Here is a 25788-nt window from a genome sequence, read left to right as displayed (position 1 = left end):
AGGCCTAGTCACCTACTCCTTCTCGAAGTTTCCCATTGGGGATTTTTAAAAAGCCGTATGGAAGTGCCTATGCATGTTTTAGGTATCTTTCGAATTCCAATGCAACTATGATATATTTTGTAAATGAGGCAGAAAGGTCAAAAGGAACTGTAGTGGAAGGACGCTGTTTCAGTTCCTGAGACACGGTGTAAAATCAATGAACTAATCTGTATGAACAAAAGAGGTAATTCCTAGCGGAAGATTTTGTTTTAAGCACGTGTTACAAAGGGAGCTCTCTGACAAGAAAAAAGTGATATTTTATCAATCTAAGAAAGTTGACTCATGCACAGAATCAGTCCAATTACAACAGCGCACGTAGTTACGGTACCACTCCCTAACTGTCAACATCAATCCTGGCCAGACAGCAACGCATGCATTGCATCACGTGTCTACGTGATAAAAACACGGAGCCGTGTCAACCCGCCGGCGCACTGCCATTGGTCCAGCCTGCGTGTTTACCTTCGCTGGTAAAGCCCAACACGCTAAAGCTGCCTTATAAGGTCAGATACTAACAGCTTGAGTCCCGATTGGTTCCCTCGATCTGCCAATCAAATACGTCACCCGATTGCAAACAGGGAATGCCGCAAGGGCCGCGTGGGATTGTGGGAGTCGTAGGACGCCGGTCGGTTCAATGCCCAGCATCTCCCTCCTTCCCAGAGTAATTTGCATAACGTATTAATCAACGAGAGGCGGGTGTGGTGGCGAAATACCGTCTAAGGCGCTTGGTTTCCCCTCAAAACAAAAACATAGCCTTCAGCCGGCTCTTCGAAAAGGCGCCGGGGGAACGTCACATGAGTATAATCATTTCTAAATGTGAATAATAGGAAAGCAGTGGCGAAGGGAGAAAATAATCCCCCACCCCCGCCGAACCCGGGCAAGAATCGGCGGGAGGGATAAAGTCCAGCCGTTGTTGACTCCCCCCTCCTCCCGCTCCGAATTCGTTGGGAGCGGGAGCGGCGGCGTCGTGACGTCAGCAGTCAATCAACGGGCGGGCGTTTTGTGACGTCACCTGCCATTCAAAGGGAGGGGCGTGGTTTGTACTCCGAACGCTACGTAAATATTTGTATTCGTGTTGGGACCCGCTGGTGTCTCGGAGCACGTTAGTGTGAGAGCTTGGCGAGCAAAAACAAACAACCACCGGCATAATTAACAGGAGGACGAGCACACACCGGCTCGGGCGAGGAAAAAGTTACCAGCTCGTCCCCCCCTCCCCCGACCGTCTCTGCAGTCGGTTAGCAATATTTACAAGAGTGCGTGAGGTGGGGGGACCTCGTCTCCCTGTCGCTGGCTCACACCATGTCCGTTAATATGGACGAGCTGAAACACCAAGTGATGATAAACCAGTTCGTGCTGACCGCAGGATGTGCGGCAGATCAGGCTAAGCAGCTCTTGCAGGCGGCGCACTGGCAGTTCGAGGTAAAGAAGGTGGTGTGGTGGGGTGGGGGGGGACGGACGACGACGAAGAACCGGCCTCAATTGCTGAATTATTTCCGACTGTGTGTGTGTGTGTTGATGCTGACCGTTTTTCTTTCCTTTCCCCTCCCCCCCCTTCCCTCCTCTCGGTTCCCTGAAGACGGCCCTGAGCGCCTTCTTCCAAGAAGCCAACGTGCCCTACAATCATCACCATCAGATGGTAAGTGTCGGTGGGTCAGGCTGTGGGCGAAGCTGGGGTTCGGACGATGGCCGGCATTGCCCGCTCCCCTCCCTCCCTCCCTCTCCCTCCCCGGTGCCGCCATGTTGGGATCAGGCCGCTAGAGGAAAATAAACACAAACCCGGCGGCTCCTGCCCGCCCGGCTGCTGCCTCATCATGTCCGACCATCACTGCCACCCCGCACCCGGTCCCCTCTGCCGCTGGGTGCGTGGGAATGTTTTGGAGAACCGAAGCCTCCTCATATTCTGATTATCTTACAATCGCCTTTTGTTTATTTTTCTCGTGTTCCCTTATATTATTTATCAATGGATTAACAATACGCATCCTTTTCAATTTGGGGAACTAACCTTTTTCTGATACTCTTAAAGAAGGGGTCGATGATAAACGCGTGGAAGAGTTTGTCATCCTGTGTGTTGTGATCGCAATGTTATGGTTTCCGCACGCTACGTTAAACCCTATTACGATCCCTGGAATTCCTTTTAGAAATATTGTTGTTCCGATGTTCTGTAGGTGTCGTACGTGCAACGTGCAAAATGTATATTTTAATACATTTTGAATTAACTGTTCCATGTGGTGGACGCGTTTCTCGCGATTTTTTTTCCAAAGGACCGTGCGAATGGTCAATGGTATGTTTGGTCTAATCATGTGCCGATGTCACTTGTTAGACTTTAGTGCGAATGTTTTCAAATTTGTATTTTGCATAGTTATTTTTTACGCTATTTGTAAAAAAAATAATTTTTTTAGTTGTGGTTAAATAGTTTGAATTTTATGCATGCTATCTAACACGTTCATAAGACGAATTAGATCTCTTAAATCGAGAGATGAAGACTGTTTAGAAAGTGGAAGGTTGTGTATTGGCAGCCATTTTTAAACTCATCTACGTTAGCATAAACATTCGTTTCTGCAGACATGTGGCAAGCTACTTCCTATGGCGTTATTTGTTGTATTAAGACTGGCGTTAGTTCAAAGTTCTTTATTTATTTTAGTTATGAATACGTTAATGGTAGAAAGAGAAACCTGGAAGATTTTGAATGTCAAGAATATACCTTCTTGGCGGTTCGTCTTTTCAATAGGCAAGAATTAAAATTCCCAAGCCAATCTGAAAGAACAGTAGTAAATTTGCCAGAGAGAGGGAAACCACATGGTTTGCCAATAAGAATTTATAGTAAATTGTAAAAGTGTGAAAAGATGGAAATGCTTAAAACAACAGTGAATGATGAAACAGCTCGGTTCGATTTCCTCCTGATCGCGGAGTGTGTTGTTTATTTCCTGCCAGTAGTTTTTCTCCCATCCCCCATGGCACAGTTCACCCAAACAGTCCTCCATGTAAATAGGCATTTTCCATTGACAGGAAGTTGAAATAAAATGGATTCCTTATGAAACAGCCAATGTTGATAGTGAAGTTTTTCTAGGCTTGTGAAGCCTAGAATGAAAAGAAACATTGATTAAATTGCTGATTGACTTTGTGATTTCAGCTGTTCGTTTTCAACGTTATATAAAGTGCTCTTATTGAATTTTATGTTCCTTTATAGAAATGCTACATTTTTGTATACTAAAAGCAGTTACATATATCATTGTCAAAAGCATTAACATTAATGGTGTTGTAGTTAATGCTTTTAGTACAATGCAATTTCAAAATCTTAAAGAAGAAATTTTAAAGGAAACAAATTTAAAATCTTTCAGTAATTGCAAGATTCTCATTGACTTAAATGTCTCTAGACGAAGTAAGAAATAACTGAATTGTTGCATTGAAAACCTTGATTTCTATGAATAGAGGTCTGGAAATGATATCTGTGCTTAGTCAAGAACCAGATGTGAGTTGTCGTTTCAATTGCATCAAGTCCAGCCAAACCTGTAGCAGCCTTGTCTCGTCTGCCAGGCCAGGCTGAGATTGCTGGAAGTGAGACATTAATGGATTAACTGCAATGCTGACAAAATGAAAGGAGTGATGCGATCATCATTCAGATTTTAGTGCAGTGAATAAAGCAGAACTCGGCATTTTACAGTTGCCTTTCATTGACAATATATCACAATTAAAGGGGAATGACAAGCTGCACATGATAGTAACTACTACTATAAACAATGAAGACATTTCTAGATTCAAAGTAGTGTTATTTACAGAAAGCCAGATGTTTGAGATTTTTGATGTTTTGCTCATGTAAGAAGGGCTCGAACAATGTACTGGAGTAATGCAGGTACAGAAATAATTTTACTTTACTGATTTTTCTCTCAAGTTGTGTATTGCAAAAAGCCTGTGGATTTTTTCTTGTCTTTTTTTTTACTTTAATTTGGCCATTGTCCCTTTCTCCTTGAACTGACATCCAAAATAAATACAGAAATTGAGGAATAAAACTGAATATGTGAACTATATTGCCAATTCAAATTTATAACTTGTGTGTAATAGTAACTGTTCCAAAGATTTTTATTCTGCATAGTGCATTTTTTCACCATTAATATTATGAAAACATTGATTGTTAGTGTGCAGTTCATCAAACACATGACAGTCTTCTGATATTTTGGTCAAGTAGTTAACCCTGCGTATGCACCATAAGTGCACACTGAATGCAATCTGAAAAAGAACAGTCACACTACAAACTAACCTTGCATTATGTTTGTGTATATTAAAAAGCATTATCTTTATTCATGGCCACTGAGTTGCCTCTGGTCCTTGCTGAGAGCATCTAACTCCACACAAACTGTTGACTGGATTTGTGTTATTCCATGTTTCGTCTGCCATATGGTAAACTTGTTAAGGTGAAGTAGTTTGCAAGGAAAAGTCCATTCTGTAAAATGAGTAGAAATTGCTTTACTTTTTTATTATTTGCGCATCTTGTCCTTTGCACATTAGATATGTTTATGTTTTTAACCTGATTTCAGTATAAAATACAACCGAAGCCCATTTCCTCTTTCCAGATACAAATTTAATTTGCTGAATATTTCTGGGAGTTGGGGGAATAATATGCCAGCAACATTGACAGGCAGAAAGCACAAGGTGTAAGGAAAGCAATTACATTTGAATTAGTGTGAAGCAAAATGGACCCGTGTCTATCTCATTGAAATCATTACAACATTTCTACATGATAATTTTTTTAAGGGGGTTTGTGGGAGTTGCTTGGAGACAATAAAATTAGTGTGATTGGAAAAAATCATGTTCATGATTTAAATGAGCATTTTCAGTCAGCAGTTGTCATTGGCTACCTTTAATTCTTTATATATAGTTTCAATTTTTTTCTCAAAAGATGTTGCAATGATTACTGTGCAAAGAGCATGATTCTATAAGATTTAGTTATGAGGGATCTGTTTTACTTTTGAATATCAAAATGGCTAATATAGTACATAGTGGATATACAGTGTTAACTAACATTGTATTTTTGTTAAATTTCATTCAGGACTACATCGGGTTCCATTCAAGCATGGTGGTTCACATCTTAAAACAGTTATGCTAAAGTAGTTGGAAGAAAATACAATGATTTATGCAAAATAGTGCACTGAATGTTATTTGATATAGAAATTAAACAATGCATGTTGAAGTGAGGAAAATTGATTATGCAATGAATGGTGGATTATGGAAAACTAATCCAATGTGCTGTTTGATTTCGATCACCAGTCTATTTTTATGAATGGACATGTGATTGTTTTTGTTTGTGGAGATTGAGTCTTCTGTTGAACTAATGTTCAATTAAGTAAGATTGTTTTTCATAAATGTTCCTTTAGGCTGATGATGAATGTAGGGTTACTTATTCCGTATGATAGATAGCGTCTTAAAGAAAATCTTGACAGAATAATAGATTGTTGAGCGAAGAGTTATCCCTTGGGTTTTATAGCAAGTATAGAATAGAACTAAAGGTCCACAAACAATGTTTGTAACATTATAAACAGTTGGAAAAATACATTTGATGGCTTTGTAGGTTATTTAGAAGCAGAATTGGAAATTCCACAGCCACATGTCTGAAAGCCACGTTTTATTTGGCATTAGGTTAATTCATGATAGTTGTTCATGCATTTCTGACTTCAAGCACAGCCCTGTCCTTCATTGACAATTAATAGTAGACAGCAATGGTTGCAAGAGCCTATAATGCAAAATCCACATTCATTCAAATATGTTACAAGTACAGAATTCATTAAGAGTGAGTGGAAATGGAGTGGGAGAACTTGCTCTTCAGAGCTTACGTCATCCTTGTTGCAGTTTTCTTTTTCTTCACTCATTGTCCCTAAGGCATTTACTTGAGCACAATATTGCATAACCTGTTTTTCCTTGTGCTGGATCTGTTTGAAAGGTTGTCATGCAGCCAACATTAAAACTTGCTCAGCTCCTCCTTTTCGATATGTATACATATGCACACATTGGAAGGCTGAACTCCTGGTCATAGCTGACTCTTGCGCTTGCCACTGCTGTACAATGACCCACAGCCCATCCCACAAAACAAAATAAGCAATTCTCTAATGTATAGATCACTTTCTATACCACACAAAGTAAACAAGGCCCATATTAATTCTCTCTAATTCACTTTCTATCTTTTGGGAGCAACCATCATTAACTGCAATTGATTACTGTTTTCAGTGCTTCAGTGTAGCCCTCTGTTAATCTATAGAAAATGAAAATCAAGACTTGATAACTGCCATTAAGTTCATGGTCTACTGGAGAACAGTGATTTCTCACCCTCTTCTGTATTTCAGATAATTTTCATCTGAATTCACTTGAATACTGCCAACGTTCTCTGCAAAATCCTCCCTTTCTGTTAATAGGATAGGTGACCAATAACAGCATTCAGAGTTTGTGACTAATCTTGATCAATCAAATGTAGTGGACAGTCCATAAAACCTGACCATATATACAGGGGTCCCAAAGAAAATATTATGCCTTGAATGTGATTTGCAGAAAGATAAACATAAGAGTACTCAAAGAACTCAGTCCTGCTGAAGGGTTTTGGCCCTAAACGTTGACTCTACTTTTTTCCATAGATGCTTCATGGCCTGCTGAGTTCCTCCAGCACTGTGTGTGTGTGTGTGTGTTGCTCGGATTTCCAACGTCTGCAGATTTTCTCTTGTTTGTGATTTGTCTAAAATTATTATATCCATTTTGACTCGAGTTCTTTGTCCTTCAATTACTTGAAATGGGGCATCCAATATGGCACAAACCATCTTCATTCTTTCCAAGACGGTAACATGGGGGCCATGCCCAAACAGCAGTGGACTACACAGCCTGCCAAACAATCCCAGTCTCTCTGAGTAATGCTTTTGTTTATAAATATCCTTCAACTATCCTAGAATGGGTTGAAATAAATTATACTGAAGGCTGTAAAACTGTCTCGGAAGTTCTGACATTTTTTCCTTTTACCAGTACATGTGTCTCCTACAAAATAATGCCAAATGTAAGTGGTAGTTTATTGTCACAGAAATAAGCAATTCAGTCCAGCTCCTTGATGATGACTACGCCAATCCCATTTGCCTGCATTAGGCCTGTATCCCTCTACTGTTTCTAAATATTTGTCCAAATGCCTTTTAAAGTTCATAATTGTATCTGCCTCTACTACTGCTCTCTGCATATAACCACCACCCACAGCATGCAAAAAGCCTCAACTCGCCTTTAAATAACTTGCAATTTTCCTTAAAACTACACTCGTCAGTTGTAAACTCCCTTACCCTAGAAAAAGCCATTAAGCTATCTGCCCCCCAAATTTTGTAAACTTAGTAAGGCTATTCTCTTCCTTCTATATTTCAGTGAGAATATATCCAGTCTATTTAATCTGCTAAATCTCTTTCCCAGTCTTTCTAATGATATCATATCTTTATGGTAGTGACCAAAGTTCAAGTGCAGCCAGTCCAATGTTTTATCCAGCAACTACATAACATTCTATCTCTTGTACTTAGTGTTTCAGTGCATGAAGGGAAATAAGCCGAGTGCCTTTATCACTGTCCTTTTCATGTTTATCCCAGTTTTCGGATAGCTGCATCCCAGAGTCCCTGTGTTTCCTGTATGTGTCCTGTTCTTATTTGGCATCCCAAAGTGCATTACTTCATACTTGTCTGGATTGAATAGACTATCCAATGATCACAGCCTTCTTTGCTGTCTAGTGCTTCACCAATTTTTGTGTTGCCACCAAATTCGCTAACCAGTCTCCTTCCGATTGGTTCCAAGTCGTGTTCATGTTTATGACAACAAAGATCTCAGCACTACTCCATACGTTGTATCATTTGGTTACAGACTTCCAGTCAAAGAAGACCAACCCACCACTACTTTGTCTTCCATTACCAAGCTAATTTTTGACTTAGTTTGCCACTGCACCTTGGATTCCATGTGCCTTAACCTGGACAAACCTATGACTTTGCTAAAGTTAATGTAAACCGCATCTAGTATCCTATTTTCATCAATTTGCTTGGTTACATGTTAGTAAAACATTTAGCAGGACATGATTTTTTTCCCAACTTCAAAGCTGTGTTTATGACTGTATCAGAACGTGCTTTTCCAAATGAACATAAATATGGTTCCTTAATGTTTAAGGTTTCTAACCAGTGTTTCAGAAGAAAGTAGTCCTGATTCAGGGTTTTGACCATGATACTGTGATCTGGTGAGTTGTTACAGTGGATGTATTTGCTTCAGGTCCAGCATGTGCAGTCTCTTCCGTCTCCATAGTTAGTCATAGATGTGAACCTGGTGAATTAATTTGTGTCATCAGCATTAAGTCAGTGTGTTGAGGACCTGAAAGCCATTATGCTAGAAGTTTTGATTGCTTGCTTGGATCATTCTAAGTGCATGACTAGCACCAAGGTATGCTGGAATAAACACTGTGATTACTTCAGACCAGAAATGTATGTGGCCTCCTGGCAATTCTTGAGAAAAATTCCACATGGAATTTGGAAAAAAGCAGGGTAAATTGACTGTTTTCACTGCAGATACAGCAGATGAAGTTTACTATTGTGAAGTAGCAGAAGATAAATTCGAATTCAATTTTTAAGAGGCTTCATTTGTTACCCGGTAGTCAGATATCTTGCATATTTGCTATAGGAGGAAGTCTAGAATATTTTTTTTAGGAACTAGAGTACAACTGTGTGCTTCCACCAAGATAGTTGGGGGGTGGAGGAAAAAAACATTTGCAACATCTAGGTAAGACACTGTTTTGCTTTGTTTCTGACGTTGCAAATAAAAGGGTCATTTTGCCCTACGTCATGTGCCAGATACATTATTGGAGGAAAAAAAAGTTTAAGAGCACTTTGATTTGGAGAGGGGAAAAAAGCATGATGCATAATATTCCCATTGGAAGCATTTAGGTATTGCCCTTGTATTTGTAATCTTAACTGATCTAGTCTTTTGATAACTTTGCTTCATTCTGACTTCATGATCATCACTAAATGAATAATTCTACCATTGGTTATCTTTGGCTTAAAAAAAACTCAATTCCCTTCTTTTAAAGACCTCTTTGAACCAGTCTACTTGTCATTTTCCTTGAAGCTTCTTGCAACCCAGCTCTTGAGCATAACTTTAGAACATAGTTATGCTTTTATTTAGCTGGGTGTCTAATTTTAGTTCATCTTGCAAAGAGTCCTAAATATTTTGTTGAGGTAATTTGCTAACTGGTATTTTGTGTTAAGAATTTCTAACATTTTGACCCAGAAACAAAGAAGGATAGAATGTGGTGTTGAGAACTTAACGCCAAAAATATTGCCATTTACCTGCTGTCCTTTGGTAATGAAAATTGTGGGTTTTAGAAGATTCAGCAGCAGGTTGCTGTAAAATACCTTGAATGCACTACAATCACTAAGCATTGATGACAGTAGTGGTGTTTGTTTTGTGTGGTAGATATTGTGCCCTTCAACTGAGCATTTGCATCCACATGCTGTTGTTTCTTAAGAGTTATTGGGGCCAACTTGTTCAGCTGTTCCTGACCTGTAATTTGTAACCACTGTCAAGTTTTTGGAGTGTAGGGAGGTAAGGTTCTTGCCAGAGGATATCCAGCTTTGATCTCTTAGTTGCATTAGGGTTGAATTAGCAACCCTACAATTTACAGTATTTTCCATGTGGAATATAATGTGAGAAAATATGAAGTTTTCCACTAAGATGAATAAGAAAAGTAAATTATGATATCTAAATTAAATGAGAAATCAAAACGTTGTAATTTAGAAGGATATCTATTGAAATACAAAGGGTTGGCATGTGGATACAGCCTGTAATTAGGAAGGCTAGCGGAATGTTGGTTTTCATGACAGGTGACTTGGAATATACAAGGTCTGATGCAACTTAGTGCTGAATGAGATTCCACTGTGAGTGCTTCATACAGTTTTGTCTTAATTTAATATGTTTACATTGGAAGCAATGCAAAGAAGTTCACTGGGTTGATTCCTGAGATACCAATGATATATGGGGAAAGGTTAATCATATACTCTTTGGAATTCAGAAGAATGAGAAATCTTACTGAGAGATACAAGATTCTGAGGGTGACACTAAAAGACTGCTTCTAGTGTGGGTATCCAGTACTAGGGGCAAATTTTCAGAATAAGGGGGTTTTAAGATTGAAGTGAGCCTGAATTTATTTTGACGGTTATGACTTTAAAATTCTCAATCTGAAGAGGTATGAAGGTGAAGTCGTTCGGTATATTAAAGGTAGTGATTGTAACATATTTGATCTATGAGGCAGTAGAGCGATATGTGGAGAGAACAAGAATGTGGAGAAACATAGCTGAGATTGGATTGGCCTACTCCCACTCCTGTTTCTTGAGTGCTATACCTGTGATTGTGTGGTTCCCAGAACTTTGCTTGATGATTGGAATCATTCTGTGATCTGGAGAAGTCTGTAAATAAACGAAGTCTCAAATGGTGCATATTGTGATCTTACCCCACCGACTTTTGACAAATTGATTGTCAAAGACTTTTTTAAACTCTTCCTAAATTGTGATGATCAGAGACCTTATGGAAACAGCTGAAATATATTTCAATATTCAAAAATTAATATTATTGTAGTTAACTCATTTATGTGATGTAAATTAAAAACATTATTTCAAATAAGAGATATAACTCATTCGTTTACCCAATTTCCATGCAAGTTGGCAAGTCAATGTCCCATGCCAGATGGCTGCATAAAGCTAACTATATTTGGCTCAGAACAGTCCCAGATTGTTGAATGCAGCTTGGTGGGAAGTGAGTTGCACCAACATATGATCCATCACACATTCTATTCTTTAGTTCAGCAATGTTTGTTTGTTTGTTCATTTGTGTATCTATTTGATAGTGCAGCGAGAAATGGGCTATTCCAGCCTTTCGAGCCATGCTGGCCCAGCTGCCCCACAACCCTGATAGATAGATAGATACTTTATTCATCCCCATGGGGAAATTCAACTTTTTTCCAATGTCCCATACACTTGTTGTAGCAAAACTAATTACATACAATACTTAACTCAGTAAAAAAATATGATATGCATCTAAATCACTATCTCAAAAAGCATTAATAATAGCTTTTAAAAAGTCTCCCTAACCTAATCACAGGACAATTTACAATGACCAGTTAATCTACCTGGTAGGTCTTTGGATTGTGGAAGGGAACCAGAGCGCTTTCAAATTTTTCATAGTTCATAACTTGTTGAAGTAGTGAAATAGTTTCATTTGCTCTCCTGGCTATATCTGGCATCTCCATGCCTGAATGCCTGAAACCACAGTGAGCAAAACAATTCTGAATTGTCTGCTTATTTTTCGCTAACTATCAGTGACAAAAATCAGTGGTTTCTGAACATAAGCAGATGCAAGTGGCGTGATTAAAAAAAATCATTCTAAGCACGGTGTAGTGTTGTAACAGCCATACAAGGGCATCTGACTCAAGTTAGATGTGATCTAACTTGAGTCAGTCTAACTGTGATCTCTTGCTGCAAATAAATGAAGGGCATCCTGGCTATTTTCTCAATTAGTTTTTGGTCTTTAACAGCTTTCCCAAATATACTGCTGCCCTAATTAACCAGAGTCCACTGTACTATTAGACAGATGTGTCCATGCAGAGTTTTAATTATCCAGGAAGTTGTGATTGGAACTGAACACATGAATACAAACTTTGAGTATTTATGGGTACATCATGGGTAAAGCTCTCCCAGCCACAGAGCATATCTACGTGAAATGCTGTCATGGGAAAGTAGCATCATCATTAGAAATTCACAGTACTCAGGCCATGCTGTCTTCTTGCTGCTGCCATCAGGTATAAAGTACAGAGCCTCAGGACTTGCACCACCAGGTTCAAGAACGGTTACTATCTGTCAATCACCCCTTTTATTAAAAGGGGATGACTGCACTCACTTGCCCCATCATTGAGATGTTTCCCATAACGAATGATCTCATTTTCAAGGACTTGTTATGTCGTTATCACATGTTCTCGCTATTTATTTATATTTGCATTGGCAGTTTGTTGTCTTTTGCACTCTGGTTGATCTTTCATTGACCCTGTTATAGCTACTATTCTATAGATTTGCTGAGTGTGCCCACAGGAAATGAATCTCAGGGTTGTATATGATGACATATATTTACTTTGAACTTTGCACTCTCAACACAACAATGGAGGGGAAATCATTTGTAAAACAGGCTAAAAATACTCAAACCTAGTAACACTTGCATCAATATGCTAAATGCATGATATTTGGCTTCCAACATTGTTGTGCTAACAATGAAACTAGCTTGAAGAATTTTTCCATTGATATCAATTTCCATAGGAAACCTTGATGCCTCAACTTGACTGTAGAATTTGGTTTCCTTGTATGTTTATATTGAGGTTATAATGAGACGGAAGCCAAGTAATCCTGGTGAAATAAAAAAAATAGTACAGGAGTTTAGTTGGTTTTGAATGACCTTTCTTTGCTCCACAAATTCTCCCATTTTTAAAACATTTTTCAAGCCACAGTGATATGTTTCGTAATACTCATTATAGTTGGCAGGGTGGGCATGCGCCTCTTCCAAAGGAGGTGTGAGGTGTTGCTTCCCTCCACTAACCTGCAGGTCACCCTTTGGCAAGGTGTAGCTCCTACTTCGCTCCCCGTTCAGGATCAAGTGATGCCACGGGAGTAGGTGGTGCATATCGCACGTCCATGTTATGTGACTACTGTTCCTGAGTTAGGGCGAAATTGGCTTACAGTTTCCGTGAACAGAGCCCTTATGTAACTTTGGGATTCCCAAGCAGTAGATAATGAGAATGGCCCATAGTACCAAAGTTGGAAGTGTTGTTATATAGCAGTGACTGCGTTTCATAAAGTTGTTTTAACTGTCTAAAATTTTCCTGTCCTTTAAAATTTTGTCTACATCAAGGACTGCTTTTATTGATTCAGCTATTCATATAGTTAATTATTTAGACCAAAACATTTCCAAATTGAATTCAGACCATTTGTAATTGTGTTCCAGATAGTTAAGAGAGAAAGCTCTTCAGAGGTTTGTTTGATATGTCACTCGCCATTAGAAAAGTTTATTGGGTGCCATTTAAGAAGACAGACTTGTCAATTTATCATGCTAATCAAACTTTATACTTTTCTGTAAGTGGAGCATAATGTAACTTTTTGTTAAAGATCCTGCCATCATTCTTCAGAAAGCATGAGAATATATTAAAATTGGAACATCTTTCAAAATAATCCTAATTTGTTTATTGTTAAAATAAGGCTGCATAATTCTTTTGTTTTAATGGTTGGAAATGTTGAGTGACATAAATTGGGTAGAGAATCTTTAGCCTTAAAAGAACCCTTGTGCTGTTAATACATCAATAACAATTTTGAGTTGAATTTATTTGATAATGTACCCAACCTGCAGCAATATTTGCAAATTCTTTTACAGATTGATGCTGAGTTACCAATTTCACAAGACTTATGGCTGGATAGAGTAAAGCAGCTTCCAATTGTTAACAATTTCTGTGCGCGGGTATCTTTGACTTGCCAGTAATTGCTGTATGATTTGTATGCCTGGTTGGCATTATTTTGTCCTTCTAGACAAACATGTTGATTTTGGCTTTTGGGTATGATATTGAAGTGTTGAGAGCAACCAAAGTAATTTTTCAGCAAATGTCATTGTTTCACGGCAAGAGAGAGGCTTCTGTCAATTACTATTTTCCACTGTTAACTATCATTCTTTTTCAGCTTAAATGATACAGTATCAGTAGACATCATTTCATAATTGCTGGTTTTTGGAAAAATGTGTTTTCCTGTGTCTTATTCAAGTGGTTGATGTCTTCCAAGTGGTTTGAATTTATAGAATTGTTGAAAATGTAATTAAAATAGGTGGGTTTTGTTTATAGAAGCCAATTTCCTAGTTCTTGGATATTATCATTTGTTCAAAATCAAATTTCTCCCCTCTTGCTGATGCTTCATTATTGAGTGGGCAAGTACTGTAAGACTAGTTACACCATCTCTCACTAAGTATTCCTTTAAGAAAGTTAATTCAATAAAAGCAGTTGGGTGTGATAAACGTACATCTTGAGCTACTTGGCTCAACATAGCGGTGAACCTAGAAATTATTAGGTTCTAACATTAATGTTTTCATTTATTTGGTTGCTGATCTATAGCATGAGAAACAAGGCAAATATTAACACTTCTTGAAGATTTCTACATTTTTCTTTTCACATGATGTTCAGAAAGATGATCTGGGAATGGTATTCAGTGGTAGTTCCCTGTATAATTTTAGATTTAAATTTCCAGTCACTTTCAATGTACCTTTTCTATTGAGCTTATATCTAAGTGTTTCACATAGCATGGGGCTTTAGTGTTGATGATGAGAAATGTATATGTAATTTGGCTGTTGTAAGAATGCATTCATTCAGTTTTTTTCCCAAGTGGTACTAGGAGAAATTGATGGAGTACAATTTATTTCCACCAAACTGTACCTTGAATTTAACAATAATGTTAAGGGTACAGCTTTTGTAAACAGCTAAGGTTATAAAACATGATATTCTGGCAGTTCTGAAACCATGCAGATTTTTGCAGGAATGCCAAGCTTGTTCAAAGCTAGAACAGAATCTAATTTTCAAATGTTTTCATTGTGTCAGAGAAGGGAAGGAAGTATATGTACTGTATGTCAATAAAACTTTATAAAGCTGTTCCAAGTTGTTATTAAAAAGAAAAAAAATACCATTCATTGTATATCTGCTTTAATCAATACCTCTTAGTAAAACTAAAATCACACTCACTGTATAAAGTAAATAGAGGTACAATGTCCAGATAGCAGTTGTTGCCTTGGCAACAAGAGATTAGATTTGCCCTATTAGGCTGGTGTTAGATTTGGCGGTGAACATGCTGTACTGTACTTGAGCTGGATGTGGGAAATGGTTTTGAATTTTTCAGACCAAACAAAAGTGTTAAGGATGTGTTAGGATTGCAAGTTTATGTTTGAATGTTCAATGCAGTTGCTCATCTATATTTTATACATGAAGCCAGAATGCTTATAATAATCATCATCTCAGACAAAACATTGTGAACTGTAACAGTTTTTCTTCAATGTCTTTTACTCGGGTGATTTGGGTTTTGAAATTGGATAATATTTTTAAGTCATGAAGTGTGGGTGGTCATTTTACCCTGATTATAAATTTATTGGACATTAGATCATGATTGGCACACTGAAGTTCTAAATGTGATTTGCATTCTTGGATGTGTATCATTTGACTTAATTATATTTTTGCCTCTACTCATTTTAACCTGTGAGTTTATTTTGGTAGTGACCAACTATGTTCTCATTAAAGGACTACTGCATGTTTTCACAGTTCAAAGCAGTATGATTGTAAGAAATTTAATCTCTCTAGTTGCATGAAACCAGAAACCATCTGTACCCTGAGGCAATAAAAATAGGTTTATTGATCAAGTTTTACAATTTACTGTAATAAGTTCAGCCATTCAGACATCTTGAGCAATGCATAATGGACAGACCAAAATTTAGCTAATTTCAGATTTGAGGATTTCTGCTAGAACTTTTGAAGATGTAATAATTGTAACTTTTGTGCAGATTAAATTAATTATTCTAGTCCAACTATCTGACTTAGAAATCAGCTGTATGCTGTTGAACCTCTACAAAATGAGTCAATGGTAAACAAACTTTTAAATACAGTTATTTTGATAATATTTGGCACACCTTTATTACCTGAAGAGTGAGTGTGTGTGTGTGTGTGTGTGTGTGTGTGTGTGTGTCTGTGAACTGTCATAGTCAGTCTTTAATGTCTTTAATGATCAGAAAACCCAGGTGCAGTTCTTTGTGGCAAAGCTTTTATTGCAAAAAAAAATGTTTATAGCATGTTGAGAAATTTCCATAGCTGATGTTTCATTGGGGAGTAGAATTATCAAGGGTAAGAGAATAACACTTGTATTGCAATTTGCCAAGGGTGTATTCTGCATTCATTTCAAAGTTAAACAAGTTCATTTCTCTCCCTCCCCCCCCCCCCAATACTGCCATACTGTCTGTAGTAAATGCTCTTTTTAAGCATCTTGTATTACAAGAGATCATTCATACAGATGAATTTAATGAACAATTGGTGTTGCTTCTCAATGTTTAGGAATGTGGAGCAAAAGTTAGTGACTGTACTGTTGGCCAATGGTGATAACATTTTTAAACAAAAATCTCCCCATCTGAGGAAAGTCCTGCACCCTATCCAGGGTTTCTAATCATTCTAATAATTTTGAGAATGCAATTTTATTGACCATAAAGATCAATTGCATCGTGCTGTTCATTGTCCAGTATTATGCTATTGAAAAGTTTTTGTCACTTGAAATCTGACCAAGGGTTGGTATCATTCCCTGTGCAAGCTTCTGCTTACGCAAGGAATTGGGCCTCATCCTGGGGGCAACTGCCATTAATTGCTATCAATTTTGCAGGTAAGTGTAATTCTTAAAATCCTGCGTTGCACCAGCCAACCCTCCACATCCCCGGCACATACTGAACATGTGTACTTGTGTTGAAGTAATCCAACGTCTGCCATACCCATCCTGCCACAGGCTGTCTGCTGGAGTCAGGTTTCAGAAGGGGAGGACCAAGCTGAACATTTTCTAATGCTCAATTGAGCCCTTGCCCATTTTATTGTAACTGAGAATGCTGATCTTGAGTGAAGTTTTGGAAGGTGCTCTGAGACCTGAAGTTGCAACAGTATAATTTGTAGGGGATGTGCAAGCATTCCGCAGCTGTAGGGTGCTAGTTAAGTTGTTTGCTTTTTCTTAGTTCTGTTGAGCTATTTGGGTGTTAAAGTTCTAAGCAAGTGGAATGTATTTGATATGAATATGGTTTGAGACTAGAATATTGCCTTAAGAAACTAGTGGTGATCTGGGGTTGATAAGGCTCGGGAAAAACAAAACTTAGCTGCATTCAATTATACTAGGTTTTACTCCTGTCATTGGAGAATGTTCCTCTTGGTTCTCAGTGATGCCCCTTGTGTTAGAACTTAGATGCCATGCCTGTCAGATGTTGCCTTGATGTCAAGAGCAGTATTTTTAAACTCATCTTACCTCAGCACTGTACTTCTCTCCCCATCTGCCACCACATCATCAGTAAGCACCTGCCAATTTGTAGCATTGTCCATTGTTGGATGATTCCTGAAGAGAACCCTGTGGAGTAGTAATTTTGGTTTGGAGTTGTTTTTGATAGGTAGGACACACTTAGATAATCTTGGAAACTACATTGAGTGGCACAAGTATTACCTGAAATGGATAGCTGGGTGACTGGAGACTCCCATCGGTTCTGGAGAAAGAAAACCCACACTTCAGCCAATGTATAGCTTTTGCTGTCTTTAGTGCTCGTTATTTCTTTTCCTTTTAGAATGAATTGATTGATTCCAGACTCGCTTCTAGGGAGGAAGCTGAACTAGATTATTCATGATCCCTCAAAATGAAAATCCATATAAAACAATCTCTTTTGGATCTTTCATCCAAAGGCATATGAGCCGAAGTAGGCCATTTGATTCATCAAGTCTGCCCCACCATTCCATCATGACTGCTTTATTATTTCTCTCAACCGCATCCTCCCAGTAATTTCTGACGCCCTAAGTAATCAGGAACCTATCATCCTCGACTTTACCTGATCATTTGGCCTCCATAGTAGTCTGTGGCAATGAATTCCATAGATTCACTACTGCCTAGCCAAAGAAATTTGTCGTCTTCATTGTTTTAAATGGACGTCCTTCCATTCTGAGGTGGTGCCTACTGGTCCTAGACTCGCCCACTAATGGAAACATCCACTCTATAGGTTTCAATGAGTTTGCCCCCTCCCCCAATCTAAACTCCAGCAAGTACAGGCCACAGTCCTCAAATGCTTCTAATATGTTAACCCTTTTATTCCTGGAATCAATCTCATGAACTCCTTTGGACTCTTTCCAATGCCAGCACATCATTTCTTAAATAAAGGGCCCAAAATTGCTCTCAGTGCTCAATGTGTGTCCTGACCAATGCCTTATACAGCCTCAGCATCATATCCTTGCGCTTGTATTCTAGACCTTTCAGAACCTGCAAGTTCCCATTAGAGAACATTGCACAAGAATTCCCAAGACCCTGTGTACTTCCAATCTTTTAAAAAGTTTTCTCCCTGTTTAGAAAATAGCCTGTGCCTTTATTCCACTTACCGAAGTGCATAACCATACACTTGAATTCTCTGCAGACTCCCTGCTTCCTCAACAGTACCTGCCTTTCTGCCTATCTTAGTATCATCTGCAAATCTGGCCACAAAGCTATTAATTTTGTCATCCAAATCATTGACAAATATTGTGAAAGGAAATGGTCCCAACACAATCCCTGTGGAACACTACTAGTCACCAGTAGCCCACCAGAAAGTGTGGTCTTACCAGTCTCTTCATGAAATCTGCTGACTTTGGCCTATTTTATCACGTGCCTCAAAGTACCCCAAAATCTCATACTTGCAACCACTGAAGTTGGGCTAACTGACCTATTATTTCCTTTCTTCTGCCTCCCTCCCTTAAAGGGTGGAGTGACTTTTGCAGTCCTCCAGAACCATTCCAGAATCTAGTGAGTACTGAAAGATCGTTACTAATGCTTCCAGAATCTCTTCAGCTACCACTCCCAGAACCCTGGGGTATAGTCCTTCTGGTCCAGGTGACTTACCTACCTTCAGACATTTCAGCTTCCCAAGCATCTTCTCCTTAGTAATAGCAACTAAACTCACTTCTGTCCTCTGACATTCTCAAATTTTTGACATACTGCTAGCATCTTCCACAGTGAAAACTGACACAACTTACTGAGTTTGTATGCCATTTCTTTGTCTCTTCTCCCCCCCCCCCCCCCCCCCCCCCATTGCTTCCCCTCCAGGTCACCTTCCAACAGTCCTATATATGAAAAACTTTTGGTATCTTTTATATTATTGGCTATTGGCTAGCTTACCTATATATTTCATCTTTTGCCTCCTTGTACCTCTTTTAGTTGCCTTCTGTTGCTTCTCAATCCTCTAACTTCCCATTAATTTTCACTTTACCGTATGTGCTCTCATTTGCTTTTATGCACTCTTTGAGTTCCCTTGTCAGCTTTTGGCTTTTGTAATTGGAAACTAAATACGTTCGTAAAAATTGTATTGTCATTTTTACTTAATCTTTTAAAGTGTAGACATCTTGTTCCGAGGTCTTTTGGAATAACTCCTCAGAAATTGCGATTTCTTTGCAAATTTGGGATATGTCTTGTATTTGATGCTGAATAAAACATGAAATACAGGCAAGGTTCATACCAAGTGTCTTGAATATATCTAATACAGTAAAGATGATATTCCAATTCCACTCTCATTTCTCCCCCCCCCCCCCCCCCCCCGCCCCCCTCAAAAATAAATGTCCATTACAAACTGGTACCTCATGTTCTCTCCCTCTGGTTTAAGCAAAAATTCTTTAGCTGTTTTTAACTAATCTATATTTAAGCTGGCATTTTGATTTTGGTTTTGGCCTTGGCAATTTGTTTCTAAATGATAACAATTAATGTGCATCTAATTTCTGGTATAGCATTAAGTGTAGAGGTGGTGGATGGTATTTAGATGTCATCTTTCATATTTTCTTAAAAGGGGTAGAGCAGTTCCCTAATATTGGAAGAGTTTCAAAACATTTGGCCTGGTGTCTGCAGTAGGGAATGTACTTGAAACTATCATTAAGTAGATCACACTGTAAATCACAATCTCAAAAGTTAATTAACTAACAAATCTTAGACTTTTGAGATAATGATTTACAGAATTGATAGAATGCAGAACAGTGGGTTTCTGAATAATATACTGACATCACTTGACAATTGGTTAAAAGACATGAAAATGGAGGAATAAATTCCTCATTTCATGTTGGGAGGCTGTGACTCGTTGGCCATAAAGATTGGTTCTAGGCCCCTCCTATTGTACACCATCTATATTACCAATGGAACAAGGGGAAACAAGTATAACCTTTTGAGTGTGAGCTGTGAGGAGATTGAGAAGATTTGCATGACAGTAAAGAAAGTCCTTTCAAATATACAAGGTTCTTGTGATAGCACAACTGGAATGTGCAATCTCCTTGCATATGGACAAGATATACTTGAGGGAAGGAGAGAGGCTGTTATTGATAATATTCTTTGAGGAGATTATTTCAGTGGAACAAACAATATTTATTGAAGCTTGATTTTGAGGTAAATATAGGGCTGGATTCCCTTAGTTAGTTGTTACCTCAAAAATATGGGATTGGCATTGGAAAACAAAACCTTTCCACCTGAAGGAGTGAATTCTTTACTAAAGATGGCTGTGGAAGCTTGGTCACTGAGTTTCAAAATAGTGGTGAATGGATTTTAGATATATGTTGAGTACCCCTTGACTGAAATTCCAAAATCTGAATTTTTGAGTGCTGGCATCATGTCACAAATGGAATTTTCCACAAGACACTGGGAAGGTTCCTAGATGATGCGCAGATCTCTGAGCACCACAGATATTTCTAAGAAATGACCTCACATGTAATGAACAAAAGTTAATGAAAATGGAAAATGCTGCATAAAGTGAAAAAACTCACTTTTAAGTGGGGAAAAAAAGAGTTGATTTATCAGCATCTGAGTGAACATATGCCATTATAGGCATGCTGATCATGAAACCAGCAAAGATCTATTGCAATGAACTGAAAATTGAAGGTAGTTGTGAAGATTCACCAGGTTAGTTGCAGAAATATAAGAAAAGGCACACCATTAATTTTTTTAAAAAAAGATTTGTGGTGATAGTCTGCGGAACATGGCGCAACTCATTGAATTTGCCCAGATTGTCGTTGATGAAAATTTTACACACTGAACAGCTGCATTAGTACATATGTGTGATGAACAAGTGTAAGACAAAGACTGCTTATCCCCTAGCACATAAATTCAGAGTTGTAAATGATGACGATCCTAATCCATCTCGTATATTGCAAAATCCAAAACAATTTTGGCCCAAAGCATTTCAGATAAGGGGTACTCAACTAGTAAAACATGAGTTTAGATTTAGGAGTAATTCATAGATGTGATCTTTTGATAACTTCCTCTCCTCATTCCTATTTTCCTCTGATGATCTTTCACCTTCTTGCTCATCAAGTGTATCTACTTTTTCCTTTGAAAGTGTTTATACTTCTGCCTTTTTAAATGTTCTAAAGACGCACAGCTCTCAGAGAGAAAACATAAATTTCCTCATCTATCTTAAGTAAGTGTCCAACCACCACTCCTGCATCCCATCCTTGTACCTCCAGTTCTATATTTTCTGCAACACCCATCTTGAGTCAAGGTTCTTTAGGATGCGTATAATTGCAGTACGCTGCCTCTTTTCTAAGCTTCAACCTTGCCTGTTCAACCTTTCCTCAGAAGGTGACCCACTCATTTTTGGTACTAGTGTTTCCAACACAACATCCTTTCTATCCTGATATCCTTTGCACTTTTCTCCAGATATAGATCTTGGTGAGACCATGTAACTGGAACAATAAGGGATATGAAATGAATGCAGAGAGGTTTTTGAGGTTCAACATCACCCATAGTCGTAATGAGTTGCACAGCAAACAAGAGGAGCCAATTGCCTGCTGCTGCTTTCTGACTGTTCTTGTTTAGACCTTTGGGCATACAGTGACCAAAAATTTGAAGTGTTTTGTGTGATTATTTTAGCCTTGTCTGGGTAGATTGTGGTGAGTCAATACTGATAAAGTTGAATTCATTGAGATGTATGTTGATTCTGTGTTTTGTGTTTTCACAGATGTGCACTCCAGCTAATACACCCGCAACACCTCCTAATTTTCCAGATGCACTTACAATGTTTTCAAGGCTGAAAGCTTCAGAAAGCTTCAACAGTAGCAGTCCAATTGCCTCAATGGCAACATCTCCTCCTCCTGTAAACTTCAACTCAGGCTGGCCAATGTCTCCTCCAAATCAGCAGGGCATGTGGACTCCAGCATCACCCACTCCACATACTGGCTGGCCAGCAGCAGTGTCCCAACAAACCACCTCAGAACAGAAGGTTAATGTTGCCATGGAGGCTGAGAGATGAGGCCTATTTATGGCTTTGTAGGTGAAGCAGGAAAAGTCTTGCATGGGTCAATATAAAATAGTTTCTGTTGTATTGTGCTGCAGCTAATCTGAACTGAAGGAATACAATAGGGAAGATTCAACTTCGTAGCAGAAGAATTATGGGTCCAGCAATTTTCAAACAAAGCCTTGTTTCTGGAGTTTGCATGTGTGTGACACAATTAAAAGACTTGCAAGTCCATCAGCCTGACTTCAAAAATGGAATTGTTAACTTTGAGTAACTTGTTTATGATCGTTGACCCTTCAAAAGGAACCTATCAGTGATTAGCTGCTATATTAGAGACAACCATGAAGATCACTAATGGTTTTTAAAGAATACTCCGTTACTTTTTTGCAGTAAAATTGTGGCAGTTGTCAATTGAATTACAGGGTGGGAGTATGTGGAATTGCAGCAACGGACAATTAAAACAAATAATAAACTTTAATACAGGGATTGCAAATTAGGTTTTCAAATCATTGTTTATCTTTGTATTTGGTTTGTGAATGAGGTTTTCTGAGGGAAGGGGAAACTAGAAAAGCAGTCCTAGTGTACTGACTGCAGGCAGACTACTACAGTAAGGTTTTAATGTTTTATATAAAAAAGTGCCATTGCATGATACTGTACATTAAAATGTAAACATTGGGGGGAGAAGAAAGTTTAAAAAAAACAAAAAAAATGTGTTTTGCTACTCTTAACAACTGTGTGATAGAATTTAAATTCACCTTAGCAACAGTTGCAATGAGTACAGGTTTGTCCTTTTTGTCAAACTTGGACTATATAATTTTTTTTGTACTACGTTATGCGCAGACAGGGAGTACCAATTATTTTTAGAACTGTTTTATCTATCTTATCACTTCCTCTTTCATTGCTGCCCTATTCTGTCTATGTCCCCAGTTCAAGAATGTTTATGGTCAAAGAAACCCAAGTTGACAAAACAAATCTTTGCACAAATTGTTTCCTTTACTTTTAATGAGATTTCTTGCTTCTTGAGGATTGCTTGTTCCGAATAGATCGATATGTATTTTTTTTAATGATACTGTTCCACAATATTTGTGGAGTACCTGATGAATAATTAACTTATCTTTGTGTTGGTAAATAAATATTGTATGTACTAATGGTACTCCTCCTGTACTGATCTTATATTTAACCTTAGCAGATGGTAAGTATGCCATCAGTTTTAAATAAAAATTGAAGCACAATAAATATGAATTGAAACTATATATTTGAAGATTCAGTAATTTGATTATATCCTATTTTAAGAACCATGCACAAGTTTTGATGTGGACTTTTTTCTTCTTTCCTGAAAAAATTGAGTATACAACTAGAGAACAGACACTGGTTACACATTTTACAGCACAGAAACAGACTGTTTTGAACACTATCTATGTCGACGGTATGAAATTGAGCATTATTGGCAAGACATATGATTTATCGAGATGGCATTACAGCACGGAGTATAGATGCACAGCTCATTTGTGTCATAGATTGGGAACTTTAAATGTATTTTTGGAAATTTGAAACAATGTTTGGAATAATTATTGTATGTGTACACTGCAAATGTTTAAGCTAATCTCTGGTGTACAGTCATCCAGTCACACAATGATTGGAATGTTTGTCTGAATTTGGCTCGTGAACATACTGTGAAATTATTAGAAAACAGGAAATGCTGTATTTTTCTCATAACTTTTTACAAAAGAAATCAATTGGTGTGTAGTGAATTATTTGTTGCTAAATCAGGTAGCTTGGAATGGCATTATTTATGCATTTCCCCATGTAGAATTTTTATTTTGTGTGAAGTGTTACAGTTTCAACAATCATCTCCCTGCTGTTCTCCGTTTGAGTTTTCCAATGCAGACGTTGAGTTTTTTCCACCTGCAAAGGTCTTTTGAGAGTATCTTGTTTTTACATTTTGGGAATTTTAATTACTTTAATTCACTGGAGTTCAGTTTTTTATTCCTTGGGCTCTGTGAAAGCATTTCATATTCTGACCTATTTATGTATATATTTTTTACACCAGCATTTAATATATGTTGATATTTTGCTGATGAACCCCATTGGGCCTGAATTCTATTGCATCCAACTTAGTGCATTAGATTTCTGTTGCAGATTTTGCCTCAGCTGTTTTAGCTGTGGACATTCCTGCTGGAAAATGAGTCAACTTGTGGCAATGATGTGGGCAGATAGGAGGGTTCTTATGGATCAGGGTCAGATGAACCAAGGAAAGCAAATAAATGACAATGGTATTGATGAGAAGAATGGAAGTGAAGGATGTGTTTGAGGAAGGTTGAGAATGATCAGTGACTTCGGTAGAGATTGTGTGTAGACCAGCTCGTGCTCTCTGATGGATTGAAGACGAGCAGCTCTGGCTTCTGTGTTGAGGGCTGAGCCACTTATGGCCTATGGGGTCAAGAGTGACATTTAGACATGGGGTTTGTGAAGAAAGGCTTTTCTAACCATGTTCCCAATCCAGCACTTTCACTAACTTTACACTAAATTGTCCAATGATTATGCAACATATAATGCTACATCTTACTCCCTCAGTATTTTCCAAATTAAAATTGCCTTTTTCTGGTGTAAGGTGTGACACTGTCAATTCAGGTCATTCTAGAAATCTAGCTGGGTACCATTGTCATTTTGGGGTATGGTGGTAATAATGGATCAGCAACCAAATTTAAGGAGCTTTTGATCCAGAGACACCAATGCTTCAAATCTTACCCTTGCATTTGTTGGATTTAAGATAAAGTAATTCACTTAAACCCAGTCTCAATGATGGGCACCGAAGAATACGGCTTATTGTGAAAGATTATTCTCTTTGCTAACATCCCTCAGAGGAGGGAATCCACCATTCTAACATCATCCAGCGAAGAAAACTGATGTCTTTGGCTAGATCTAGTCATTGTATTTCACTCATAAACTTAGTTGGCTCTTAAAAAGGTTCTCAGTTCAGCAGTGGGTCATTAATGGCAGGCAACATTGTCAATAACTTGCACCCTAGGAATAAATAAGTACTGTAAGTAAAGGTTACTGACAATGTGAAGTATTGGAAAGGAAATTCGACAAAATGAAACAGTGTATTGGTAATCGCATCATTTTGTGACCCGTGACTGACTTACAAGAGTGAATGATTTTGGGAAATGTCTATTTATTGAATTGTCATTATCATGCCTTATGTCAGTTTATAGTTCTGTAATACTGAGGAATGCAGAGTTACATGATTAAAGAAAGTGAGTTTAAAAATTAATTGGAAATCTTGTTTCTTCTGGGTTAAAAACATACTTGTCACAAGTTTGAACAGGATTTTCCAGCAACATGTCAATGTTTGCTGTGGTTTCCCCACTGCTGATTGAGGTCATTTCCTATTTTCATAATCTGATTTAATTGAAACAAGCCTTTGCTGTAACTGAACTGAAACTCTGTTACTTTTAAGATGTTTCATCTTTTTTTTATAAAATTCCTTTAAGCTCTATCTAGTATCTATTATGACCATTCTGAAAATGGGCCAGAGAATGTGGCAAAAGAGCTGGTGGCATTGACTTCATTGTTACTTTTTTGCATAGACGTTTCTACGCAGTCCATTTTATGAAATCTGACATTTCTGACTTTTTTTGAGTTTTTGATAAACAGCAGGCACTTGGTCATAGGTATACATTTGATGTCTGGCAT

The 25788-nt window shown here is 38.1% G+C and overlaps 1 protein-coding gene across 2 annotated transcripts; it reads left to right on the top strand.

Moving 5' to 3' along the window:
- The first annotated feature begins 739 nt into the window (after positions 1-739).
- LOC140735578 (UBA-like domain-containing protein 1) lies at positions 740-23343 on the top strand. Of its 2 annotated transcripts, XM_073060781.1 has the most exons (3): positions 758-1455; positions 1613-1672; positions 21817-23343. In XM_073060781.1, the coding sequence occupies exons 1-3, from the start codon at positions 1336-1338 to the stop codon at positions 22105-22107; spliced, it is 471 nt and encodes a 156-aa protein (XP_072916882.1). In that variant the 5' UTR covers positions 758-1335; the 3' UTR covers positions 22108-23343. The 2 variants fall into 2 exon arrangements, with proteins under 2 accessions (XP_072916883.1, XP_072916882.1); XM_073060782.1 differs by lacking the exon at positions 1613-1672 and having other exon boundaries at positions 740-1455.
- Positions 23344-25788: the final 2445 nt, after the last annotated feature.

Source organism: Hemitrygon akajei, chromosome 11 (assembly GCF_048418815.1).
Source record: "Hemitrygon akajei chromosome 11, sHemAka1.3, whole genome shotgun sequence".
Classification (NCBI taxonomy): domain Eukaryota; kingdom Metazoa; phylum Chordata; class Chondrichthyes; order Myliobatiformes; family Dasyatidae; genus Hemitrygon; species Hemitrygon akajei.
This window is presented reverse-complemented; position numbering and strand designations above follow the sequence as displayed.

Coding starts and splice junctions, on each gene's coding strand:
- LOC140735578 (XM_073060781.1), top strand. CDS start 1,336: ATGTCCGTTAATATGGACGAGCTGAAACACCAAGTGATGATAAACCAG. Junction 1,456..1,612: donor CGGCGCACTGGCAGTTCGAG/GTAAAGAAGGTG, acceptor GGTTCCCTGAAG/ACGGCCCTGAGCGCCTTCTT. Junction 1,673..21,816: donor ACAATCATCACCATCAGATG/GTAAGTGTCGGT, acceptor GTGTTTTCACAG/ATGTGCACTCCAGCTAATAC.